Raw genomic sequence first — 25,273 nt, 5'->3', positions numbered from 1 at the left:
ATGGACCAGTGCAGCCTGGGGGACAAGGGCACCCTTCCATCTGAGATGCACCTCCCTTCGTTTCCCGAGAGCCAGGCGCTCAAATGCAGTGACACCCTCAACCGGGATCTGGGGCCCGGCTCACGAGACCTGCTATACGACGGCCTGAGCTGCTTGGACCTGGACCCCAGCCTCCCGATGCCCGATGCGCCCAGCGAGGTGCTGGAGGACAACTTGGATGCCCTGTCTGTGTATTCAGGGAAGGACAGTGACTCCATGAAGCTGCTGCAGGAGTATGCAGATCCAGAATCTCAGACTTCCTTACAAGGTGAGGCTGTCCACCCGGGTCCCTGGCCTGGCGGGCTCTTTGAGAGTTCCTATGGCTGGTGAGGGGTTGAGTGTACCCGGAATGGTTAAGAACATTTTTCTCTTCCACGGGCGAATAGGGAACAGTCACTTTTTTCCTACTTGGAAATTGTTCCCAACTTCCTAGTCAAGGAAACCGAACACTGATCCTGGGGAATAACGTTGAGAAACTTGGATGTTTGGGGGTATCCTAATCTCGTGTGTGGTGTGGGCAGACCTTTGAGTTGATGGGACACTTTCCCATCCATCACCACATCTCAGAGGCTCCTTTCGCCTCTGAGATGTCCAGAATGACCCAGTATCCTGTCCACCTGATCCTTGGTTGTCTAACCTACCTAAGCCTCATTGTCTCCATCTGTAACGTGGGGGACAATAATACCCACTCTGCTTCCCCCCCAGAGTGACAGCAGTAAGAAGCAAAAGAAGAAATGAAAGTAAAGGCACTTTGCAGGCTGTGAAGCACTGGACAGATGGTAGTGGTTTTTACCAATACTGTTAGAATACCTTCCGACAGTCCATTGATGCAGTTCTAAGTCTTTCTCTTCCACAGCGGAGGAGCAAAGGGAGAACTAATGGAATAGTCAAAGACCTTGGTTAAATCACCTTTTGGTTTACCTTCAGACTTCTGCCATAGGATAAAGTTGATTTTTGTTTTTAACCCACTTCATGGGTTCTTGGGTAAGTTGCTTAGACGAGTTGACTAAGAGCTCTTTGATATTTATAATCACACCACACGTGTGGAAGGCCACATCCGGAACAGCCCTGCAGAACAAATGTCAATGTTAATTGGGATCAGCAGCTCAAGAAATGTCCTGCATACTCGCTAGAATGAAAAACTACTGAGGCCCGCACTCCACACAATGTAGACAAGCCATTAGCCTTGTCCCCGTGTTGGAACCATGGCTAAATGTGAAATCCTAGAAACCAAGGACATCCTTGGTATCGCAGATGCTGGGCGAGGCCTGGCTACAGTAATTAAGGTTCTCAACCTGAACCACAGAAATTACCTAAAAATGCTGCTAGGGTGAGTACGTGTGCGTTTTGCTGGGCAGAGAAACTGTGATTTTTCACCAGATTTTCATATGGGTCTGGGTCCCCCAGCAAATGTTACAAAACATTAATGTAATTCAATTTTTCCTAATTTGTTTTAAACTTGAGGATTTTTTTTTTTGGTTACCTTATTAAAAAAAATCCACTGAACGTTAAATTTTAACTCTTTACACTTCTCTAACTTAAATTCAGATTCATACAAATGGATATGCTTATATTTTTTAATTAGAAAAGTAATACATATTTATATAGAAAACTTAGAAAATAAAGAAAAGTAATAACAAGAAAAATCCCCACCATGGCTCCCACATGTGGATTTTTAAAAAACGTAGGTGAAGCCACTAGGGTACACATGGTTTTGCAGAGATGTATTACGTGTCTAATTCATTTGAAGTTTCTAAAACTTACTGTGTCTGCTTTCTTATATGAAGGTAGACTATTCGGTTGTCATTGTGATGGTTATTCCATTGTATTGTCGGACCATATTCTTGCCTGATAGACTGTTATAGAGGATCTGTGAATAACTTTTCCATTGAGTTTTCTCTTGGATGAGTTCATCGCACATATTCCTCCCTGTAGGCTTGCTGGTCGGAGAACACACACACTTTTAGAGCTTGTGCACACGCTTTCTGGGAAGAGCAAGTGGCTTCCCGCGCCAGTGACTCAGTGTGCCTGTTTTTCAGTGTCCCTGCCAATTTTTTTTTTTTCTTTTTTTGCAGTACGCGGGCCTCTCACTGTTGTGGTCTCTCCCGTTGCGGAGCACAGGCTCCGGACGTGCAGGCTTAGCGGCCATGGCTCACGGGCCCAGCCGCTCCACAGCATGTGGGATCTTCCCGGACCGGGGCACGAACCCGTGTCCCCCGCATCGGCAGGCGGACTCCCAACCACTACGCCACCAGGGAAGCCCCCTGCCAATTTTTTTTAAACCACATTTTGTTCTCTAGTTTAACAGTTGCTTTAATGAGCATTTTATTTATTTATTTATTTTTAGAGAAAAACTTCTGTTTATTTATTAGGCTGTGTAGGGTCTTCGTTGCTGCACACGGGCTTTCTCTATTTGTGGCGAGCGGGGGCTACTCTTTGTTGCGGTGCGCGGGCTCTTTATCGCAGTGACTTCTCGTTGCAGAGCACAGGCTCTAGGTGCATGGGCTTCAGTAATTGTGGCACGTGGGCTCAGTAGTTGTGGCTCGCAGGCTCTAGAGCGCAGGCTCAGTAGCTGTGGGGCATGGGCTTAGTTGCTCGGCGGCATGTGGGATCTTCCCGGACCAGGGCTCGAACCCGTGTCCCCTGCATTGGCAGGTGGATTCTTAACCACTGCGCCACCAGGGAAGTCCTAATGAGCATTTTATTTTATTTTTTTAATTTATTTTAAATACTCATCTTTTTTTTTTTTAAGAATTAATTATTTATTTAGTTACACTGGGTGTTAGTTGCGGCAGGCGGACTCCTTAGTTGTGGCATGCAAACTCTTAGTTGCCACATGCATATGGGATCTAGTTCCCTGACCAGGGATCGAACCCGGGCCCCCTGCATTGGGAACGCGGAGGCTTATCCACTGTGCCACCAGGGAAGTCCTCTAATGAGCATTTTAATAGTAAGTTAGCAAGGCAAGGACTTTCCCACATGGGAGTCCTATTTTCCCTCCTTTAAATTGTTAGAATCATTCGACCCCTCGACCCAGCAGTTTTTCATATGAAGAAGATGTAGACCAGGCAGGTTAAGTGACAAATGGCCAGAGACAGAGTTGGGATGAGAGTCGAGGTTCCTTTCTGCTGTGTCTCTCAAGCTACATCTCAGCCACAGAGAATTAGCATTTGGGGTCCTTTGGTGCAATATCCACGCCCTGACCCGTTGGATTCTTGGGGCCAGCCTCTGCTGCATCCTAGATGAAGGGCAGTTTCTAAACTTGCTGTCGCATGAGGCAGTCTAATCCGTCTTAAGGGGTAGAAAAATCTTCCATGATTCATCCACCCAACAGTTACTGCGTGCCTACGAGTACAAGAATGGGAATCCCAGGAGCTGGGAACACAGCAGCAAGCCTGCAGAGTTCTTAGTTCTTGTATCCACTGTCCTTACGTTTCTAGTGATTTAAAATCAGCTTCCCTATACTTTTCTTTCTGTACATCTTTTTAATATAAATTTATTTATTTATTTTTGGCTGCGTTTGGTCTTCGTTGCTGCATGTGGGCTTTCTCTAGTTGCAGCAAGCGGGGACTACTCTTCGTTCCGGTTCATGGGCTTCTCATTGAGGTGGCTTCTCTTGTTGCGGAGCACGGGCTCTGGGCGCGTGGGCTTCAGTAGATGCGGCACGCGGGCTCAGTACTTGTGGCACATGGGCTTAGTTGCTCCGCGGCACATTGGGATCTTCCTGGACCAGGGCTCGAACCCATGTCCCTTGCATTGGCAGGCGGATTCTTAGTCACTGCGCCACCAGGGAAGTCCCCCCCTTTACCTCTTATTCATCAAATCTAGCTCTGCCCCTTGTAGCAAGACAGAAGCAACCTGCTCCCTCCTCCACATCCTGGCCCTTCAGCTACTTGAAGACGTCTCCCTCTCCCATGTGGACATTCCCAGCCCCTTCACCTGTTCCTCTGATGACGTCATTCGTGGAAATACCTTTTATCATTTACCCAAGGAGTACAGAAACATGGAAAATTCAGATATACAGGAAGAGGAAAATTAAGTTGATCCATGATCCTACCAATCAATCCCATTCTGTTTGTTTCTATTCAAATTTATTTTTCCCTTTTAAAGACTAGATCATTCTGTTTTTCAACAGTCCTCTTGTTAGTGGCACAGCACTTAGTGGTACAGCATGAACATCCTTTCATGTCATCGGATATTTTTCTACAGTTTTATCTTAAATGCCTGCGCCATAGACCATTGAGACCAGAATGCAGTCACCCACCTGCCCTTGTGTCAGTTATTAGGTGGTTTCTCACATTTCACCAGGAAAAACAATGCTGCAGTTAACTCACTTGCAGTTAACTGCAAGATCTCCGTTAATTTGTACAGATCTGCGTTAATTTCCTTAATTAAAAAACCCAGAGTGGAATTGGCTGGGAGAAAGGACTTAAACTTTTCTAAGATTTTGCATTGTACATTTCTGGATTGCACTTGCAAGTGTGCTGTTGATGTTACCGTCATGAAGCCCTGCCCGTCATGTCACTCTGTCCTGGAAGCGCTCAGACTGTTGCTGTCCCTTCCCTTACCCCCCAAGTGTGGCTTCAAGATTGGGTGCTGCCCTGGAGGGGTGGCCTGACCAGGGTCCCTTCTCCCCCTCACCTGGTGCTAAACCTGGTCGTCTCTGCGAGTGAAGCTGCTGAAGTTGGGGTTCTTGGCCAATTCCCTGAGTTGGACTCAGCTTCTGAAGTTGGTCCGAGGGTGGTAGAGTGCTTCCGCCCGGGCTCCGATGTCCCCGGGTATCATAACCTGTGCTTTCTCCCTCTGTCTAGACCTGGGGCTAGGCGTGCTCAAGGTGCCCAAAGAGGCTGACAAAGGAGGCAGGGCCACGTCTGGGAGCACAAGGAAAGGAAAGCGGCAGCACAGTTCCCCTCAGAACCCACTCCTGGACTGCAGCCTCTGTGGGAAGGTGTTCAGCAGTGCCAGTTCTCTCAGCAAGCACTACCTGACGCACAGCCAGGAAAGGAGACACGTGTGCAAAATCTGCAGCAAGGCCTTTAAGCGTCAGGACCACCTGTATGTAGGAGTCTGGTCAGGACGTCTGTTTAGGGGGCTGCTGGGGGCTGGGCGTGTTCCTGGTTCTTTTGCATCCCCTCCCATCCACCTGCACCGCCCCCCACCATCGGGTGTCCCAGGTGTGTGCGACCTGTGCTCCTCCCACGGCCAGTGTTTGGGGGGGCAGGGCCTACACTGCCCCGGACAGCCCGCCCTCCCCAGCCTCCAAATTCACTCCAGTGAGGAGAGCGCTGCTGCGATTTGCAGACAGGACTCTTGTGCTTTAAAAACACACTCCAGAGGCAATTTTGTCACGGAGGGAGTTGGGCTAACTCTGTAGAGAAATTTTCAGAGTCCCTGGTAGGTGTCTGAGCAGAACAGATATGCACTCCATGAGGAATATATGTTGGGAGAACACCAGGGCGTGAGGGGTTCTGAAATGCCTGTTTCTAGAACATGGCAATGGAGTGTTCACTCTTTCTTTTCCTTTTTTAATTCCCCCTTTTTTTAACTCGATTTTTTTTTTAAACTTGACTTTAAAAGGCAATCTCAGTATAAGAGTTAGGAGCAGAATTCTGTTTGTTCTTCATGTCTTAGAAATGATAAGCTTTTCTTGCTGCTGAGGGAAGAGAGACAGACTTTCAAACCAAGAGACTTGTAAGTGGGAGAGGACGATCCCTTGCATTTTTACAGCTCGCCCAGCCTTTACTGAGGGCTTCGATGAATCCCGCTTTCATTTCATCCTCTCCCCTCTCCCCATTAAGGATGGGAAATGATTTACTCCTGTCACAAGCTGGTAACAGTTAGGGCTAGAAAGTGGGTCTCCGGATCCCCTCTCTGCTGCTTCCCTCAGATGGAGGCCAACGGTCCACATTTGGGAAAGGGTTTTATTATTTATTGGGCCACGTTGGTTAGAACCATCCGGAGTAGGATTGTTGGGAACCCAGAGGGTGATTTACCCATTTGTTTATATTTATAATATATTAATGTAGATATAAGTATGATGTAAATATAATACATACTTGCATTCTTTTATATTTGCAGAAATTATAGGCAAATTTGGTGTTTTTTTTTTTTTTTTTTTTTTTTTTGCTGTGGGGCTCCCAGGTAGCTGTCTAGAGGAATCCTATGGGAAGGCAAAGACTCCTTTGTTCAAGGAAGGATCATCCCCAAGTTAGCATTTCCTCAAGTGCGTTCTCAGAACTCTGGTTCTCTGGTTCTTGGGGATGCTAAAAGGGGCTATTTAAAAAAATGGTTTTGTGGGCAAATGAGTTTGAGAGACATGGAAATTTAAACAGATATCTCTTTATCTACTCTGTGGCTTTTCAGTTTGCTACTATGAACCTACAAGAAGTAAACAGTGTTTTTTCAAAACTTATTTGCCAGCTGAGCCCAAGTCCTCAGGGAGCAACTCTGGAGACTAGTGTTCCTTAGGAACCCACTTTGGGGAACTCCGACTTGGCTCCCACTGATTTTTTTAATCTCAGATTAGGGGTTTGCTTAAGGGTGAGGGAAAGAGCTCCCCCTTCCAGATGGCTTTGACTGTAGCAGGGGTCTTTCCTCATAGGGTCTGAGCACAGTTTCTGAGTTGCGATGCTGCTGCCCCCTGGGGACACGCCTGGGTTCCTGCAGTGGGTGACCCACGCCGAGACACCTGCTAACTTCCTCCTCATGTGATTCCAGGACGGGGCACATGCTCACCCACCAGAAGACCAAGCCCTTTGTGTGCACTGAGCAGGGCTGCAGCAAGAGCTACTGCGACTACCGCTCCCTGCGCCGGCACTACGAGGTCCAGCACGGCCTGTGCATCCTCAAGGAGGCCCCCCCGGAGGAGGAGGCCTGCAGGAACTCACCCCACGTGCACGAGGTGGCCAGTCAGCCCGCACCCGCAAGCCTGTGGTCCCTGGTGCCCCCGGAAACCCCATCCCCCAGCTCCCTGTTGCCCAACCGAGACCTCCTGCGCTGTATCATGAACAGCATCGTCCAGCAGAAGATCCCTCCTTCCGGGCTAGCCCCGGGAGGGCCTTCAGACAGCGGCGAAGGGAGTAACACGGCCTGTTCCTGCCTGCCCTCGTCAGGGTCCTCCTTCTGCGGCCCAGCCAGCACCCCGGCGGCCCCAGGAGCCCTGGGCACTGAGGTTCCCGAGGAGCCCTGGCCCCCACGGAAGGAGCCTGCGACGGACGTGTTAACAGCCGTCCACTCGCGGGCAGCGGAGAACAGCGGCCCTGACCCAGCCGAACCGGAGCTGCCGCTGCTCCAGCCCCCATCATCCCTGGAGGGCTGGCCCGAGGGCGCTCCCCTGCCCACCTGCCTGCCTCTGTTCCGTGGCCAGACTGTCCCCACCAGTTCCCAGCCATTAAGCCACAGTTTCCAGTGGCTCCGAAACCTGTCGGGCTGCCCTAAGAGCAAAGGAAACAGTATGTTTGTTGTCCACAAGCCCTCTGCAGTGCCGTCCCGGGAGGGCTCCGAGCCTGGCCCTGGGCTCAGCAGCGACTCCCCTGCGGGGGAGCCCTCACCCAGCCGGGGCACCAGTCCGGAGGACACGCCGCCCTTCCCTCCCACGCTCCTGAAGGCACCGGAGGAAGCCTCGGGTGACCCCAGATATGCCAGCACCAGCGGGGAAGACGACTCCTTGGCTTCCAAGAAGAGCAAGTTTGACTGCAACTCCTTCTCGTGGCAGAACCCTGGTGAGTCTGGCCCCCAGGACGGCCTGAAGCCCAGCGGCCTCCTGTCGGATGCCACGCCGCTCTTGCGGCAGCTGTTCCTGAAGTCTCAGGAGTCTCTGGTGAGCCACGAGCAGATGCAGGTGTTCCAGATGATCACCAAGTCCCAGCGGATCTTCTCCCACACCCAGGTGACCGCCGCCTCCTCCAAGCTTCCCACGCCCGACGGCAAGCAAGTTGCCCTGAAGTCACTGCAGGGGCTGTGGCCACAGCAGCCCCCGCCTATGGCGTCCACTGTTGACTCTCTCCATGCTGGCCCCGTGAACCCTGAGCCAGAGGGATCCCTAGCCTGCAGGAGAAAATCCACACCCGCTTTCACCACAGAGGCCTCCCCCAGCAGCGTGAGCCAGGATACAAAGGGAAGACCAAAAGTGGCTGCCGCTCCACCTGCCCTCACAGCGTCATCCCTGGACCCCCCTGGGAACCCAGACATCTCCTCTCTGGCCAAGCAGTTGAGATCCTCGAAAGGGACCTTGGACCTGGGGGACATCTTCTCCCCCGGGGGCCTGCGTCAGACCCAGTTAGGAGGGGAGGAACCATCCAGAGCCCGCCTCCCAGGGAAGCAGGCCCAGGCTGAGAGTGGCATGGCTTCCGGGGCCACGAAAGGTGAAAAGGGCCCAGCCTGCTCCCGGGGCGGAGGCTACAGGCTCTCCTCTGGCAACTCCAGGGCCCAGCGCTTTTCAGGCTTCCGGAAGGAGAAGGTGAAAATGGATATGCGCTGTGCGGCTTCTCCAAGCCAGGTAGCCATGGCTTCCTTCTCGTCATCGGCCGGGCCTCCAGCGGATCGCCCCTGGGACTCCCAGTCCAAGCTGACGATATTCAACAGGAGCCAGGTACCAGGGCCCTCTCACGGGACCTGACCGTGCAGGAGGCAGAGTCTCGTCCTTACCTGTTTCCGTGTTGCTAACTTGTCCAGGCACTGGATTTGACCTCAGCAAATCCTCAGATGCAGTTTGTTTACAGAGGGGGGAATGAAGGTCCAGAGAAGTGATGGTTCCTCCCATCACCCTCAGCCCTGCAACACACACACACACAAAACAGAACAGGGTTTTAGAGTTGCCAGAGACACTTTGTGTCAGGCTTCTTCACTAAACTTTGTCTATTTGCTCCCTTTCTGCCTTTCGCTTCCTTTTGGATTTACCTCCTTCACTTCTTCAGAGAATGTAAAGGCAGAGCTCCTTTGCCCTTGACATTCATACGTGAAATGCTGTGTCTTTTCTGGCTGTGAATCACAGGTCCACAAGTCCGACTTGGCCCCTGCTGCAGGCCTGGCGCCAGTCTGCCCTTGTGGAGCAGCTTGGGTCCTCCCACGTCGTGCCCACGAGGTCCTGGGCGCAGAGAGCTCGGCCACTTCTCTTCGTGATGTTCCGAGGTCCAGCATCCTTCCTGTTACACCACAGCTACCTCCTCCTTTTTTTTTTTTTTTAACAGCTTTAATATTCACATACCATCTAATTCACCACTTTGAAGTGTACCATCCAGTGGTTTTTAGTATGTTTACAAGGTCATGCACCCATCGCCACTCTTTGCCAAAACCCTTTCATCACCGCAAAAAGAAACCCCACACCTTTGGTTGTCACCTGCAATCTCTCCATCCCTCCCAGCCCCTGGAAAGCATGCATCTACCTTCTGTCTCCATGGATTTGCCTCTTCTGGACACTTCACGTGATTGGAATCATAACGCTACATGGCCTTTTGTGTCTTTTGCTTCTTTCACTTAACAGGATGTTCTCAAAGTTCATCTGTGTTGAAGCATGGATCAGAACTTCATTCCTTTTTATTGCTAAGTAATTTGTCCATTGTATGGATACACCATATTTTATTTATCCATTCATCAGCTGATAGATATTTGGGTTGTTTTCACTTCTTGTCCATTGTGATAACGCTGCTATGAACATTTGTGTACAGATTATTGTTTAGACATATGTTTTCATTTCTCTTGGGAAATACCTAGGAGGGGAATTGCTGGGCTATAGAGTAATTCTATTTGAGGGAGTGCCAGACTTTTCCAAAAAGCTGTGCTGTTTTATATTCCTACGCAGAGTGTATGAGGCCTCCAGTTTCTCTGCATCCTCACCAACACTTGTTATTGTCCAGTTGGTTCTTTTTATTACAGCCACCTTAGTGGGTGGGAAATGATAATCTTATTATGGTTTAATTTGCATTTCCCCGATGGCTAATAATCCTGAGCAGCTTTTAATTTGTTTATTGGCCATTTGTGTATCCTCTTTGGAAAAGTGTCTATTCAGAGTCTTTGCCCATTTTTAAATTGGGTTGTGTTTTTATTATTGAGCTGTGAGAGTTCATTATGTATTATAGATACATAAATATACATAGTCCCTTATCAGATACATGATTTGCAACTTTTTTCTCTTATTCTGTCTTTTCACTTCTTGATGATGTCCTTTGAAGCACAGAAGTTGTAAGTTTTGATGAAGTCCAATACGTTCTGTCTTTTGTTTGGTTTTGGAGTCATCCAAGAAACCACTGCCTACTCCAGGGTCACCAAGAATTACACCTGTGTTTTCTTCCAAGTCTTATAGTTTTCACTCTTGCATCTCATTTCTGATATGTTGGCTCAGATGTATTTTTGTCTTCAGGGTGGAAATATCTACCGGCTCCCCGACCCGATGAAGGAGGAGAACATGGCAGGTGGCTGGTAAGTTCAGAAGCCCCTCGGGAGTCCTCTGGTGGCTTTGATGTGCTGGCTGTGGGGGAGCGGGCTCTGGATGCTTCACTCCTGAAGGGGCGAGCACCAGGCCACGGAGAACCGGGGGCATCATCTCCATTTCTTAGGGTTCGTCCAGAGTTGTCAGAGGATCAGTGTTTGGGGACAGAGTCCCATTCTCCCTTTTCTCCCCACAGTAACCAGCACAATGGCGGTCCCACAGACTGGGCAGAGCCAAGGAGCACTTACGTCTGCAAGAATTGCAGCCAGATGTTTTATACAGAGAAAGGGCTGAGCAGCCACATGTGTTTTCACAGCGACCAGTGGCCGTCACCTCGAAGGAAGCAGGAGCCGCAGGTGAAGGGGCGCGAAGCTGCCATTCATCTCAGGATGGAGCCGTCCTCCTGCGGGGAGCCTGGCTGGGGGCCAGGAGTCAGGGCTCTGCTGCTCTGGAGGGGCCCCTTGCTCCCTACCTATTGTGTCTCTTAAAGGGCTGGCTCTTCTCTGTGTGTAGGTGTGTGGCATGGAGTTTTGCAAGCCACCAAGACAGGTGCTGAGGCCGGAGGGCGACAGGCAGAGTCCCCCGGGAGCCAGGAAGTCCTTGGACAACGTGACCGCAGCCCCTTTGGTGGTCCCTGTGTCGGTGCCTGTGGCTCCAGCGAACCATCCCCCGGGGAGCAAGGTGGGTGCACTTCCTTCCAGCTGCTTTCCACCTGCCAGTGGGAGCTGTGAGAAAAGCCCCCAAATCCTGACTCCAGAAGAGCTTGGTTTGCGTGTTCATTCATCCATTCAACCTGCAGTGAACTTCCTTTGTGTCTGGCCCTGTGCTGGGCAGGGCTGGGGACACTGCAGCGACCACAACAGGCCTGCCCCCGTCTCCTGGGGCTTCCAGCCCAGCGGAGTAGATAGACCCATCCCCGGACACTGACGACCCAGAACGGGGCCGGGCTGGGAGAGGGAGCTGTGGGAGCCCCGGGGGCACCAGAGACCCTGCCTGAGGAAGCGGGTGTTGCAGCTGAGAGCTGGAGGATGAGGAGGGGTAAGATGGGCAGAGAGGAGGGGAGATTGCGTGGAGGTAAGAGAGAGTGTAGCAAGCTCAAGCCATCGTCTCTTCAGCCTGTGCTGGAAGACCCCACCTGGAGAAGTTCATGCTGGACTCGGGGACGGGGTGCATGGAGCCCACTGTTGGTCTCGCAGGAGCTGCTGTCATTTTGAGGAGAACAGGTTTTCCTTTTGTCATGCTGTTGCACCCGTCTGGCCCCCACACTTTAAGTGCCAGTCACTTTAACAACGGACATGAGTTTCCAAAATGGTCTGAGTGAGGGCCTCTCCTTGGGGGGTGTGGGTGCCTGAGAAGGCTCCAGCGTCACATGTCGCTCGGCTTAGGGTCTGGAGTCTGGCTCAGGCGTGGTGGCCCTGCCCGGCTTCCTGCGCTGAGGACTCTGCTGGGTGTGCGTCTGGCTGGTCAGTACCCTTTCCCACTCTCAGGCCATCTTGAGGACTGAGCTGTGGGGCCGGTGGCCTCAGGTGACCCCCGTGGTTCTGAAGTCTCTTCTTCTCCAGGGACAGGAGAAGGACGGGGAAGAGAGAGACAGCAAGGAGAGCAGGCAACACAGGAAGCGGAAGAAACTCCCCCGGCCCAAGGCACTGCTCATGCCTCCTCCACCCTCCATGTCTGGGGAGCCGGGCCCGGGAGGATGCCGCCAGAGCTGCCTGCGCTCGCCCGTGTTCCTGGTGGACTGCCTCCTGAAGGGACTGTCCCAGTGCCCTCCCTACACGCCGCCCCCAATGCTCAGCCCCATCCGGGAGGGCTCTGGGCTGTATTTCAACACTCTCTGTTCCACATCTGCTCAGGCCCGCCCCGACAGGCTCATCAGCGCCATGCTTGGTGAGTGAGGTTGATCACCCCACGACGGGCCTGCGGGGGGCCAGACCCCCGCCCCCTGTAGAATTTGGTCCAGCCATTCTTTCTGGCCTATGCCTGGGTCTGGTCTGGGGGTCCCGTTGCTGTTCAGAACTATCCCAGGACCATCTGGGACCAGCAGCCTTCTAGGTGCTTATAATTTTGTAGCCAGAAAGAAAATAGACGCCATTTAGCCTAACCACCCTCCTGCCTGCCCTTTCGAGTAATTTTTTAAACAGCTTTATTGAGATATAATTCACACGCCATATGAATCACCCATTTAAAGTGTACAGTGTTTTTTTTTTAGTGTATTCTTAGGATTGTACACCCATCCCACAATCTAATTCTAGAGCATTTTCATCACCCCAGAAGATTATATCCACGAGCGGTTACACACAGGCCCTGTAGCCCCCAACTCCTCAGCCCTGGGCAACCACCCGTCTACCAACCTACTTTTTCTATGGGTCTCCCTATTCTGGACATTTCATATAATTGGAATCATACAATATGTGATATTCTGTGTCTAGTTTGTTCACTTAGAATAATGTTTTCAAGGTTCGTCCATGTTGTAGTATGCATCAGTGCTTCATTTCTTTTCATGGATGAATGATATTCCATTCTCTGGATAGACGACATTTTATTTATCCATTCATCAGTTGACGAGCATTTGGGTTGTTTTCATCCCTTGGCTATTGCAAATAGTGCTGTCAAGAACATTTATGTATAAGTTTTTGTTGGACATAAGTCCTCATTTCTCTTGGGTATATACCTCAGAGTGGAATTGCTGGGTCGAAGGGTAACTATGTTTAACCGTTTAAGGAACTGCCAGACTGTTTTCCAAAATGGCCGGGTCATTTTAAATTTCCACCAGCGTTGTAAGAAAGTTCCAGTTTCTCCACATCCTTGCTAACACTTCTTATCTGTCTTTTTTATTATAACCGTCCTGGTGGGTGTAAAGTGGTAGCTCATTGTGGGGTTTTATTTTGTTTGTTTGTTTGTTTTGCGGTACGCGGGCCTCTCACTGTTGTGGCCTCTCCCGTTGCGGAGCACAGGCTCCGGACGCGCAGGCTCAGCGGCCATGGCTCACGGGCCCAGCCGCTCCGCGGCATGTGGGATCCTCCCGGACCGGGGCACAAACCTGTGTCCCCTGCATCGGCAGGCGGACACTCAACCACTGCACCACCAGGGAAGCCCTGTCTTGGTACCTTTATGGAAAATCAGTTGACCATAAATGATTTGAGATTTTTCTTCTTTTTTAATACAGACATTTTACAGCTATAGATTTCCTTCTGAACGTTGCTTTAGCTACATTTTGTAAGTTTTAGTATGTTGTGTTTTTATATTCATTCAGCTAAAGTATTTTCTAATTTATCATTCCACTTCTTGTTTAATACACTGATTATTAAGGAATGTGTTGCTTAATTTTCACATATTTGTGAATTTTCCAAATTGCTGCCTTTTATTGATTTGTAATCTAATTCTCTTGTGGTCAGAGAACATACTTTGTTTCTTTTTAAATTTAATTTATTCAATTTATTTTTATTTTTTTGGCGGTGCTGTGCGGTTTGCAGGATTTTAGTTCCCCCACCAGGGATCAAACCCATGCCCCCTGCAGTGGAAGCGTGGAGTCCTAACGACTGGACCGCCAGGGAATTCCCTTAAATTTATTTTAAAATTTAAAATTTATTGAGGCATGTTATATGGGCTAGAATACGGTCTGTCTTGAAGAATGTTCCATGTGAATTTGAGAAGAATGTATTCTACTGATGTTTGGTGGAATGCTGTATTTTGTCTGTTTTGTCTAGTTAGTTTCAATTTCCTTGTTCATCTTCTGCCTAGTTGCCCTATCCACTGTTGAAAGTATTGAAATCTCCAACTATTATTTTTTAATGTTTTATTTCATCCTTCAGTTCTGTCGTTTGTTGCTTTGTGTATTTTGGGGTTCTGTTTTTAGGTGTGTATATGTTTGTAATTGTCACATCTTCCTCATGGCTTGACCTTTTATTATTATGATGTGATTGTGATATCATTTGTCATTATTACAATAATTTTATCATTATCTCTAGTAATATTTTTTGTTTTAAAGTCTAATGTGCCTGACATTAGTATAGCCATTCCATTCTCTTTTATGGTTGTTGTTTGCTTGGTATGTATTTTTCTCTTCTTTTACTTTCAGCCTATTTGTGTCTTTGAAAATAAAGCATGTTACCTATAGACACCATTAGTTGGATCATGTGTTTTTTTATCCAGTCTTACAAACTCTGCCTTTTGATTGGTTTGTTTAATCCATTCTTGTTTAATGTTATATTGATATGGTTGGATTTACATCTGCCATTTTGCTTTTTATTTTCTATATGTTACATGTCTTTTTCTCCCTCTGTTCCTCCTTTCCTGCTTTCTTTTGTATTAAGTATTTTCTAGTGTAACATTTTAATTCCTTAATTTTTCACTTTTTCTTAGTCATTTCTTAGTGGTTGCTCTAGGACTTAAAATATATGTCTTATCAGAATCTGTTAGGTTGTGTAATAACTCATTAACAATGAAATATAGAAACACTGCCCCTATCTAGCTCTATTCTTTCTAACTCTTTTGCTATTATATGTGAGAGACCCAGTAATACCTTACTGGTCATGTTTACTGCTTTATATAATTTTATTTTGTGTAAAAAACCTGAGAGAATAAAGGAAAGCAAGCATGATTTATAGAGGTTGTTGTATTAACCTTCTTATTTACCATTTCTGATCTCTTCATTTATTCTTGTGGATTTGAGTTACTGTCTGAGGTGATATTCCTTTACTCCAATGCAGCTGTGCTCCTTGTGCAGTTACTGTCACATATATCATATTTCTGTATGTTACAGGCCCACAATACATATTGTTTTATGCAGTTGTTTTTTAAGGCACTTAAGAAAAGAAATATGCAATCATACTGAGTTTTATAGTTACCCAGATTTACTAGTGCTTCGCTTTTTTTTTTTTTTTCGTTTGAATTCAAGTTACCATCTGATGTCATTTGCTTTCAATCTGAAGAACTTTCTCTAGTATTTATTTTTATTAGGGATATATAATTCACATACCATACAATTCATCCCTTTAAAGTATATAATTTAATGGTTTTTAGTATATTCACAGAGCTGTGCAACCATCACTACCATCAGTTTTCAGAAATTTTCATCATCCCCAAAAGAAGCCCTGTACTTATTAGCAGTCCCTCCTTTGCATCCTCCCCACCCCCAGCCGTGGGTAACGACTAATCTACTTTGTCTCTTATCGATTTGGCTATTCTGCATATTTCATATGAGTGGAATCATACAGTATGTGGTCCTTTATGAACACCTCCTTTTAGTTAGCATGATGTTTTTAGGTTTCATCCATGTTGCAGTATGTATCAGTACTTTGTTCCTTTTTGCGGCTGAAGAATATTTCACCTTTAATATTTCTTGTAAGACAGGTCTGCCAGCAACAGATATTCTCAGTTTTTATTTATCTGGGATTGTCTTTATTTTACCTTCATTTTTGAAAGATAATTTGCTGAATATAAGATACTTGGTTGACCCTTTTTTACTTTCAGTAATTTGAATATATTATCCCATTGCCTTGTGACCTACATCGTTTCTGTTAAGTTAGCTGTTAATCTTACTGTAGTGCTCTTGTATGTAACAAATTGTTTTTCCCTTTTTGCTTTCAAGATCTTATCTTTATTTTTGCTTTCAACATTTTGCCTATGTTATGTCTGGATGTAGAGCTCTTTGTGTTGAACCTTTCTTGGAGTTTATAGAGTTTGCTGGATATACATATTGTTTTTCATCAAATTTGGGAAATTTTCAGCCATTAATACTTTAAATATTCTGTCCCTTTCTCCCCTCTTTCTGGTACTCCCACTACATATATATTGTTGCATTTAATGACATCTCACATTTCTCTGAGGCTCTCTTCACTTGCCTACATTTTTTTCTCTCTGTTCTTCAGATTTCATAGTCTCCATTGTTCTATCCTCAGGTTTGCTGATCGTTTCTTCTGCCAGCTCAGATCTACTGTTGAGCCTTATTTTGGTTATTGTAGTTTTTTAACCCCAGAATTATTTCCATTTGGTTCTTTTTTTTTTTTTTGGCTGCATCACACAGCATGCAGAATCTTAGTTCCTCGACTAGGGATCGAACCCGTGCCCCCTGCAGTGGAAGCGTGGAGCCTTAACCACTGGACCGCCAGGGAAGTCCACATTTGTTTCTTTTTAAAAAATAATCTCCATCTCTTAATGGCATTTTCTCTTTGATGAGAAATTTTTATTTTATCTTACTTTAATTCTTTAAGCATGGGAGCCGGGGGAAGAAGCAGCCCCCATCTCCTTGGCTGCACCTACCTGGGTAGAGCTTCCGTTACAAAGAGCTGGGGGCTAGGTGGGTAAGGGAGTGGGCCATGGCTCCAGTGCCACAGACTCTCACTGTTCTTACCAAGGTTTAGTAGATTTTCCTGAATGAGTATTTCTTAAAATGCTGTATGCCTTTAGGACAACTTGCAGAGACTTTAGCTTACTGTTCTTTTTTTTTTTTTAATTATTTTTATCAGTAAATTTGTTGTTTTGCCGAGTTCCTTACTCTACTTTTTCAGAAGTCTTATCCCCCTTCCATGCAATCTTTTTATTTTATTTTATTGTGATGTGAACAGTTAATCTGTGATCTACCCTTTTAACAAATATTTAAGTGTGCAATACAGTATTGTTGACTATAGGTACAATGTTATACAGCAGATTTCTAGAGCTTGCTTAATTGAAACTTTATGCCCGTTGATGAGTAACCTCCCATTTCCCACTCCCCCAACCCCTGGTTACCCCTATTCCACTCTTTGATTATATTGATGTGAATTCAACCACTTTAGATACGTTATATAAGTGGAGTCATGCAGTATTTCTCTTTCTGTGACTGGCTTGTTTCCCTTAGTATAATGTCCTCAGTGGTCATCCATGTTGTTGCATATTGCAGAATTTCCCTTTTTTAAGGCTAAATGGTATTTCATTGTATGTTTATATCACATTTCCTTTACGTGCTCATCTGTCAATGGACATTTAGGTTGTCTCCACATCTTGGCTATCGTGAATAGTGCTGGAGTGAACATGGGAGTGCAGATATCCTTTTGAGGTCTTGACTGTGGTTCTCTTGGATGAATACCCAGAAGTAGGTTTGCTGCAGGATATGGTAGTTCTACTTTTAACTTTTGAGGAAACTCCATACCATGCAATCGTTTTTTTTCCTAATTTTTAATTTTATATTGGAGTATAGTTGATTTACAATGTTGTGTTAGTTTCAGGTATACAGCAAAGTGATTTCGTTATGCATAGTCACATATCTATTCTTTTTTAGATTCTTTTCCCATATAGGTTCTTACAGAGCATTGAGTGTAGTTCCCTGTGCTCTACAGTAGGTCCTTGTTGATGATCTATTTTATATACAGTAGTGTGTGTATGCCATGCAATCTTGAAGAGCCTGCCTTTAGCTGCTCTGGAAAGGCAGGCAGAAAGGGCCTCGCGGGGCAGCTCTAGCCAGTCCTCTTGAGGCTCTTCTTTGGGTGTTTTCCAGATCACGTGGATGGCTCTTTTGGCATCTGTGTGGTGAAGGACAACAGCAGGATCAGCACTGAACCGTGAGTTGGGACAGACTTAGAACCTGAGGGTCCTTCCAAAGTGGGGATGCTTGCACCCTCCGTGCATTCCAGTGTCGGTGTTTCCCAAGGGAGCCCTCATCACGGGAAGTCAGGCCCACACCCAGGGCCTCTCTAGGGGAGAAGCGGTGGATTTTTCCAGGTGTTTCTCCAATATTCCTTCTGTCCAGACATCCCACAGTTGGATCTCTGTGGACAGAATGCCAGCACCCTGGGGTTCTAGGTAGAATTGGTGATGCCACAATGAGACACTCTTTTATAGCCATGGGCTGTGGCTAGATGGATGTTACCTTGGATGTGGAAGCATTCCAGGTATCAGCACATAACTCCTCTGTCCTACCCCAAACGCCTGAGGCCAGAAATCTGGCTATGAAGCGAACTGGAGGAAGGAAGAGAGTATCCCGCAAGAGGTCTGTGGAATACGTGCGCGTGTCTGTTGGGGTGATGGGCACTCCCGGTGTCTGAGAGATGGCCGAAGGGTTCCACAGAGCAGGGCTGCGGCCTGAGAGCAGGGCTCACCGCACATCTCTCTCTTATTTCCCATCTTGGTCACACACATATGTCTTGTATGTCCGTGTGTGTGGCCTCATTTCAGACACATCAACATAGGAAGCCGGTTTCAGGCTGAGATCCCAGAGCTCCAGGACAGATCACTGGCTGGAAGTGACGAGCATGCAGCTTCTCTGGTCTGGAAGCCATGGGGAGATGTGATGACCAACCCGGAAACGCAGGATAGAGGTGGCTGAGACTTTGGGGCCAGGTTCCCAAGGGCCCTCCTCCATCTCCAAGGGGCTTCTCCTCCCAGTTCTCACCTTGACCAAGAAGCAGTGAGCCCCGGGCGGGGGTGGGGCGGGCAGAGCTGGCCGTGCTGCGCTGCGCTGCGGGCCCTTGCGCCACCTCTCCTCTCGCCCAGTAGCTGGCCAGGCCATCGGGAGCGGGCGCCAGGAGCAGGGTTTCTGCCCGTCCTCCGTGTCCCTCCCTTCCCTCAGCCTGCTTTTAACAGAGAGGTGAGGGAGATGGTGGCAGGAGCCCCCAGCCCCACCTGTGCTGTCGGGGAGGTTTCCTCTCTGGCACTTGCTGACCCTCTGTGCCTCCTCTCCTTCCCGTTGCCGGGCTGCCTGCTGGAAACAGTGACCGAGCTCTGCAACGTGGCCTGCTCCAGCGTGATGCCGGGCGGGGGTACCAACCTGGAGCTCGCTCTGCACTGCCTGCATGAAGCCCAGGGCAACATCCAGGTGAGGTGCAGGCGAGGGTGGGCTCAGAGGAGCTGTGAGAAGCTCCCTGCTCTCTTACGGCCAGGGGCTGTAGGCGCAAGACACGTGCCTTCTACTTGGGGCTTTGCAGCTCATGAGAACCAAAGGCTGGCCACCCACCCTTCTCCCTGGTCGCTTTGGGACTGGTGGTGTCCTTGTGAATGTAGGGGAAATGCACACATACGGGGTCAATCAGTTATTTATCTGGGGTGACAGCAGAGCACCAGGGTGCCTCCAGCGTTACCTCATCTCAGCGGCACTGGGGAGGGGGTGCCTAGCAGAAGCAACTCAGGGCCTGCATTAATCTGGTTTATTTACTGAACTTTAACTTTTTGATTAAAAATGGTGTGTGAAAACCTCTGATGCAACAGAAATGCCTCTGCCTCCTCCAAGGACCCTCCTCACAATCCTGAAGTTTAGCAAAGAAAGAAGTCCAACTCTGTGTAGTGGGAGAAGTCACGTCACCCGAGTTGGAGACCCAAGAGTCAGGGCTATATGGTGCTTTTTCTCAAGCTGAGATGCAGTGGCTGGCACGTGGTGGGTGCTCAGCAGAGTAATCAGCACATATTTACTGGGTCCTCCTGATACCTGGTGATGTCATGGTATCAGGCTGGGGCCAGCTCAGGGGCCCATTCTTGGTTTAATGCTCTGCTGCCACCATCTTGAAATTCTTAACAGTTTTTGAACACAGGGCCCCGTGTTTCCATTTTGCGCTGGGTGCTGCAAATTGCGTAGCTAGTCCTGACCGAGGTTACACTGTTGAGCAAGACAGATGCCCTCTCTTTGCAGGGCTTACATTTTAGGAGAGTGAACACATGAAATACATTTTTTTGAAGTGATAGATAATGATTAGTGCTATGAGGACCATAAAATGGGGTAGGGCAGGGGCAGTGCCACTCCAAATGCTGCTCCTTGAAGAAATAAGGAGCTTGTGCCAGAATAAGTCCACACACTGTTTCCTTCAAGTAAATCTTGCTATGAAAAAGGTAACGTCAGCTGCACTCAACAGTACGCTTAGTGCTGTGGGCAATGTGTCCCAAGTGGTTCACAGCTGGTGGCCAGTCCACAGACCGACCACACTTTGAGTCGCCCTGGGGTAGGGGTGGCTTTGGGGAGGGCTGCACATATTTTCTGAATGAATGAAAGAATGAAGGCGGGCCTCTACCTCACCTTCCCTCCCTCAGAGAGTTGCCCGCCACTCCTCTCGTTCCAGGTTGCCCTGGAGACCCTCTTACTGAAAGGACCCCAGAAGCCACCGACTCACCCTCTCGCCAACTATCACTACACAGGTAACTGGAGCGTGGCTGCCCGCGTGGTTTTGGCCTGGCTGAAGCCCCTGTGAGCCAGTCAGTTTCCATGGCAAGCTCTGCCTCCAGGAGTTCTCTTGGGGCCTGCAGCTGCCCTCCCAGAAGGGCCCATCCTCTCTGGGGGACTCAGTGGGTGCTGTTCTCCAGTTGGATCCAACTTTCCCCTTTCCACTGGTTCCCTCATGAGCTCTGCCTGGCCAGAAGGGGGGTGCCAGGTTGGGGCGGGCTCAGGTTCCGCAGCTGAGCACGCCAGCCCTGGAGTCAGGCAACCTGGGGCCCGCGCCTGCACTTGGCAAGTCTCTTAACCAGCGGAAGCCTCAAGTTGCTGCACCCGTCAAGTGGGGAAGGTCATAGCCCCTACCTGCTACGGTTTTTGTGAGGATTGTGTGAGGTAAAGCAAGTAAGGGGCTTAGCAGAAATCTTGGCATATAATTGGCGCTCGGTGGCCTGAAAAAGGAGGGGAGTCTGCACTTCAGCCGTGGCTGCGGTCCCAGAAGGAGAAACATCCTTCCTCCTCTTGGCTGTTTCTCCAATAGGTTCGGACATCTGGACCTCCACAGAGAAGAGGCTCTTTAAGAAGGCGTTCTGTGCCCACAAGAAGGACTTCTACTTGATACACAAGACGGTAAGGCGAACACGGCAGGCTGGTGTAGACAAGGCTCCCTCACACGGCCGAGGCGCTAAAACTGCGGGGCCTGTCAGGGGCGATACTCTGCTCATGCTGTGAACAGTTGACAACTAAAATGCCATTGCTTTGAACAACCCCAAACAGTGCAGAAATGAATCCCATGTTCAAAATAAAGCCCTCCAGGCCCCTCCCCACAATCCTACTTCTGATTGATAACCTGACAGGCATTTACTGCCCATATGGATTTTACACACCTGTATGCACTTTCTCAAAAAAGGATGAGATCATATATTTAATATCCTGCTGATTATTTTGCTCTTTTTTTAACTTGATGTACGCAAAATTGCACATAATCAAAGTGTAAGATTTAATGTTTTTGACATATTTATACACTTGTAAGACCATCACCATGATCAAGATAATGGAAATATCTGTCACCCCCAAAAGTTCCCTCCTGCCCCTTTGCAACCCTTCCTTCCTGCCACCCGGGTCCCTAGTCAACTCTTGTCTACTTTCTGTCACTATAAATTAGTTTGCATTTTCTAGAGGTTTATATAAATGCAATAATCATACAGCATGTGATCTTCTTTGTCTGGCTTCTTAACATAATGTCTGGCTTCTTTGTCTGGCTTCTCAACATAATGATTTTGAGATTCATCCATGTTTTCGTGTATACCCATAGTTCATCCCTTTATTGCTGAGGAGTATACCATTGTATGGACGGACCACCGTTCATTTAACCATCCACCTGTTGGCGGTTTCCAGTTACTGATGACTACAGATAAAGCTGCTCTGAACACTCATGTACAAGTCTTTGTACGGACATGTACTGGGTTCTTTTTTTTTTTTTGCAGGGATGGGGGTGGGATTATAAATACCTAGGAGGGGAATGAGGGTAAGTTATAGTAGATGTATGTTTAACTTTTTAAGAAACTGCCAAACTGTTTTCCAAAGTGGCTGTACCACTTCCCATTCCCACCAGCAGGTTATGAAAGGTTCAGTTGCTCCACACCTTCGTCAACACTTGGTATGCTCAGTCTCTTTAATTTTAGCCATTCTAATGAGTGTACAGTAGCATCTGACTCCATTTTTCTAATGACTAATGGTGCTGAGCATCTTTGTGTTTTTTTGCTATATGTGCACCCTCTCTGGTGAGCTGTGTGTTCATATCTTTTGCCTATGTTTTTATTGGAGTGACTGTGTTTTTATTGAGTTGTAGGAGTTCTTATTTTGTTCTGAACACCAGTCCTTTATCCAGATATATGCTTTGGAAATATTTTCTCCCAATATGCAATTTGTCAGTGTCCTAACAGTGTCTTTTGAAGAAAAGTTTTTAATTTTGATTAAGCATAACTTATTAGTTTCTCTTTTATAGACTGTGCTTTTCGTGTTGTATCTAAGAAATCTTTGCCTAACCCAAAGTCACAAAGATTTTCCCCTGTGTTTTCTTCTGGAGGTTTTATAGTTTTAGGTTTTATTTCTAGATTTATGATCCATTTTAAGTTTATTTTTGTATGGGGTACGAGGTGAGTTCATTTTTTGCGTATGGATATTTATTGTTCCAATACCTTTTGTTGGAAAGATCATACTTTCTCCACTCAGTTGCTTTTGTACCTTTGTTAAATATCAGTTGGCCATATATATATGCATCTACTTCTGGGCTCTGTATTCTGTTCCATTGATCTGTTTGTCTTTTATTAAGCTCTTCCCATACTGTCTTTATTACTGTAGCTTTATTCTAAGTCTTGAAATCAGAAAATGTTAGTCCTTCAACTTTGTTATTCTTTTTCAAAGTTATTTTTTGTATTCTAGATCCTTTTTATTTCCCTATGAATTTTAGAAATAACTTGTCAATTTCAAAATTAAAATTCCTGCTGGGAACTTGATTGGTACTGTTTTTGACTCTATAGGTCAACTGGGGAGGGTTGTTATCTTAACAATATTGAGTCTTCTGACTCGTGAACACGGTATATCTCTCTATTTAAATCTTTAATTTTTCAGCAATGTTTTAAAGTTTTTAGTGTACAGTTGTTGCATATTTTTTGTCAGATTTATTCCTAAGTACTTCTGTTTTTTATGATGTTATAAACAGTTCTTTTTTATTTCAGTTTCCAATGGTTTGTTGCTAGTATGTATAGAAATAAAATTGATTTTTATATTGATCTTGTGTTCTGAAGTGTTGCCAAACTAACTTACTAGTTTTGGTAACTTTTTTGTGGATTCCACTGGATTTTCTACATAGACAGTCATATCATCTGCAAATAAAGACACTTTTATTTCTTCCTTTCCAACCTGAATGCCTTTACTTTTTTTCTTGCCTTTTTGCACTCTAGAACCACCAGTACAGTATTGAGTAGAAGTGGTAAGAGTGGAAATCCTTGTCTTGTTCATGATATTTGAGGGAAAACCACTCCACCGTTAGCTGTAGGGATTTTGTAGGTATCATTTATCAGGTTGAAGAGAAGTTCCTTCTATTCCTATTTTGCTGAGAGTTTACATCAGCAATGGACATTGGATTGTATCAAATGCTTTTTCTGCACCTATCAAGATGCTCATATGATTTCTCTTTTTTAAGTTTAATATGATGAATTACATTGATTTTAGATTGTTAAACCAACCTCACATTTCTGGGATGAGCTCCACTTAGTCATGGTATATTGTCCTTTATATATATAGAGAGAGAGAGAGTTGGATTCTATTCGCTAAAGTTTTGTTTAAAATTTTTCATCTATGTTCATGAGGGACATTGGTCTGTAGCTTTCTTTCCTTGTAATATCTTTGTCTGGCTTTGGTGTCAGAGAAATGTTGAACTTATGGAATGAGTTGCGAAGTATTCCTTCCTCTTCAGTTTTTTGGAGGGCTCTGCCTAGCTGTCACGTAAGGCTATGAGGTATCCACCACGTAAGGACACTCTGCTTTAATTAGTCCCAGTCGGTAGACATGTGGCTCCACGTGATGTCACAGTGAGCGTCCTCGCGTGTACCTTTGTGTGCGTTTTCCTGGAGAGAAGCGCTCCTGGGCTAGCCTTGTTGCTCAGAGCGTGCAGAGCTTAGATGGTGTTGACTCTGGTGGCTTCTCTCTGAACTCCTTCATCCCCGGGAGGACTTTGTGATTCTCCGTCCCCTGTAGCAGAGGAGCATACCAAGCTGTAGGGGAGAGACGTTTCAGGAGGGCTTTCAAAACGTGGCAGCTGGCCCCATGGGGAGGGGATTTAGGGCGTCAAGGCCATACTCACTGCTGCTCCTGAGGCACTGTCCTTAGCCGGCTTCTGTCTTCCTCCACTAGGTCCAGACAAAAACTGTAGCCCAGTGCGTTGAGTATTACTACATCTGGAAAAAAACGATGAAGTCTGACTGCGGCCGAGCCCCAGTGCCGGAAAAGAGGGCCAAGAGAGAGCCGGATGAAGCAGACAGGACCAAAGCGAAGGTAGAGGGTCTCAGGGTAGGGCATCTGGAGTTCAGTGCGGATCTGGATGCCCAGTGCCCAGCCAAGATGGGCGGGGGTGGGGGGGTCGCACCCCACGACGTTTGTGCTCTGGACACCTGCTTCTCCCTTAGAAGGGCGGCAGGGCAGTCAGCACCCTTTCATCATCTCTGCCACCTCTGCAGGTCACTCGTAGCCCTCGGGATAGACCCAGCCACCGTCCAATCCCCGAATTAAAGAGAAAGACTGACAGGAGGGAGTCCACCCTCAACTCGAGCCCAAATGCCAGCTCGAAGCGGACCCCTGAGCTGCCGGGGAGCAGGGAGGGCCAAGGCTTCTTTCCCTGCCGGGAGTGTGAGAGGTACCGCCCTTTCCCTGGATGCTCCCACGCCACCTGCCCTCAGCCCCCTGGGGTCCCCCCCTCAGGGCTACCCGCCTCCCCCTGCTCTGACCCCTGTGTCCTCTGGTGCCTCCTCAGGGTGTTTGACAAGATCAAGAGTCGAAATGCCCACATGAAGCGGCACCGGCTTCAGGACCACGTGGAGCCCATCGTCAGGGCAAGGTGGCCCGTGGAGCCCTTCCAGCTGGAGGAGGAGGAGGAGGGCGAGCTAGGAGCTGGCATCAGCCCTCTGCAGCGGTGA

General features: G+C 47.6%; 1 protein-coding gene across 1 annotated transcript; it reads left to right on the top strand.

Annotated features, from left to right (window-relative positions):
* On the top strand, nucleotides 1-25,273 carry ZNF541 (zinc finger protein 541; the record flags this gene model as incomplete). Its single annotated transcript, XM_082861917.1, has 15 exons — nucleotides 1-307; nucleotides 4,851-5,094; nucleotides 6,757-8,629; nucleotides 10,397-10,455; nucleotides 10,662-10,821; nucleotides 10,979-11,146; nucleotides 12,028-12,352; nucleotides 17,940-18,003; nucleotides 18,617-18,759; nucleotides 19,153-19,256; nucleotides 20,488-20,563; nucleotides 21,118-21,206; nucleotides 24,495-24,635; nucleotides 24,818-24,993; nucleotides 25,111-25,273. The coding sequence occupies 15 exons, from the start codon at nucleotides 1-3 to the stop codon at nucleotides 25,271-25,273; spliced, it is 4,092 nt and encodes a 1,363-aa protein (XP_082718043.1).

The sequence above is a fragment of the Leucopleurus acutus genome, assembly GCF_964270905.1.
Source record: "Leucopleurus acutus genome assembly, chromosome: 20".
Lineage (NCBI taxonomy): Eukaryota > Metazoa > Chordata > Mammalia > Artiodactyla > Delphinidae > Leucopleurus > Leucopleurus acutus.
The sequence above is the reverse complement of the archived record's forward strand: the minus strand, read 5'-3'. Positions and strand labels throughout refer to the sequence as shown.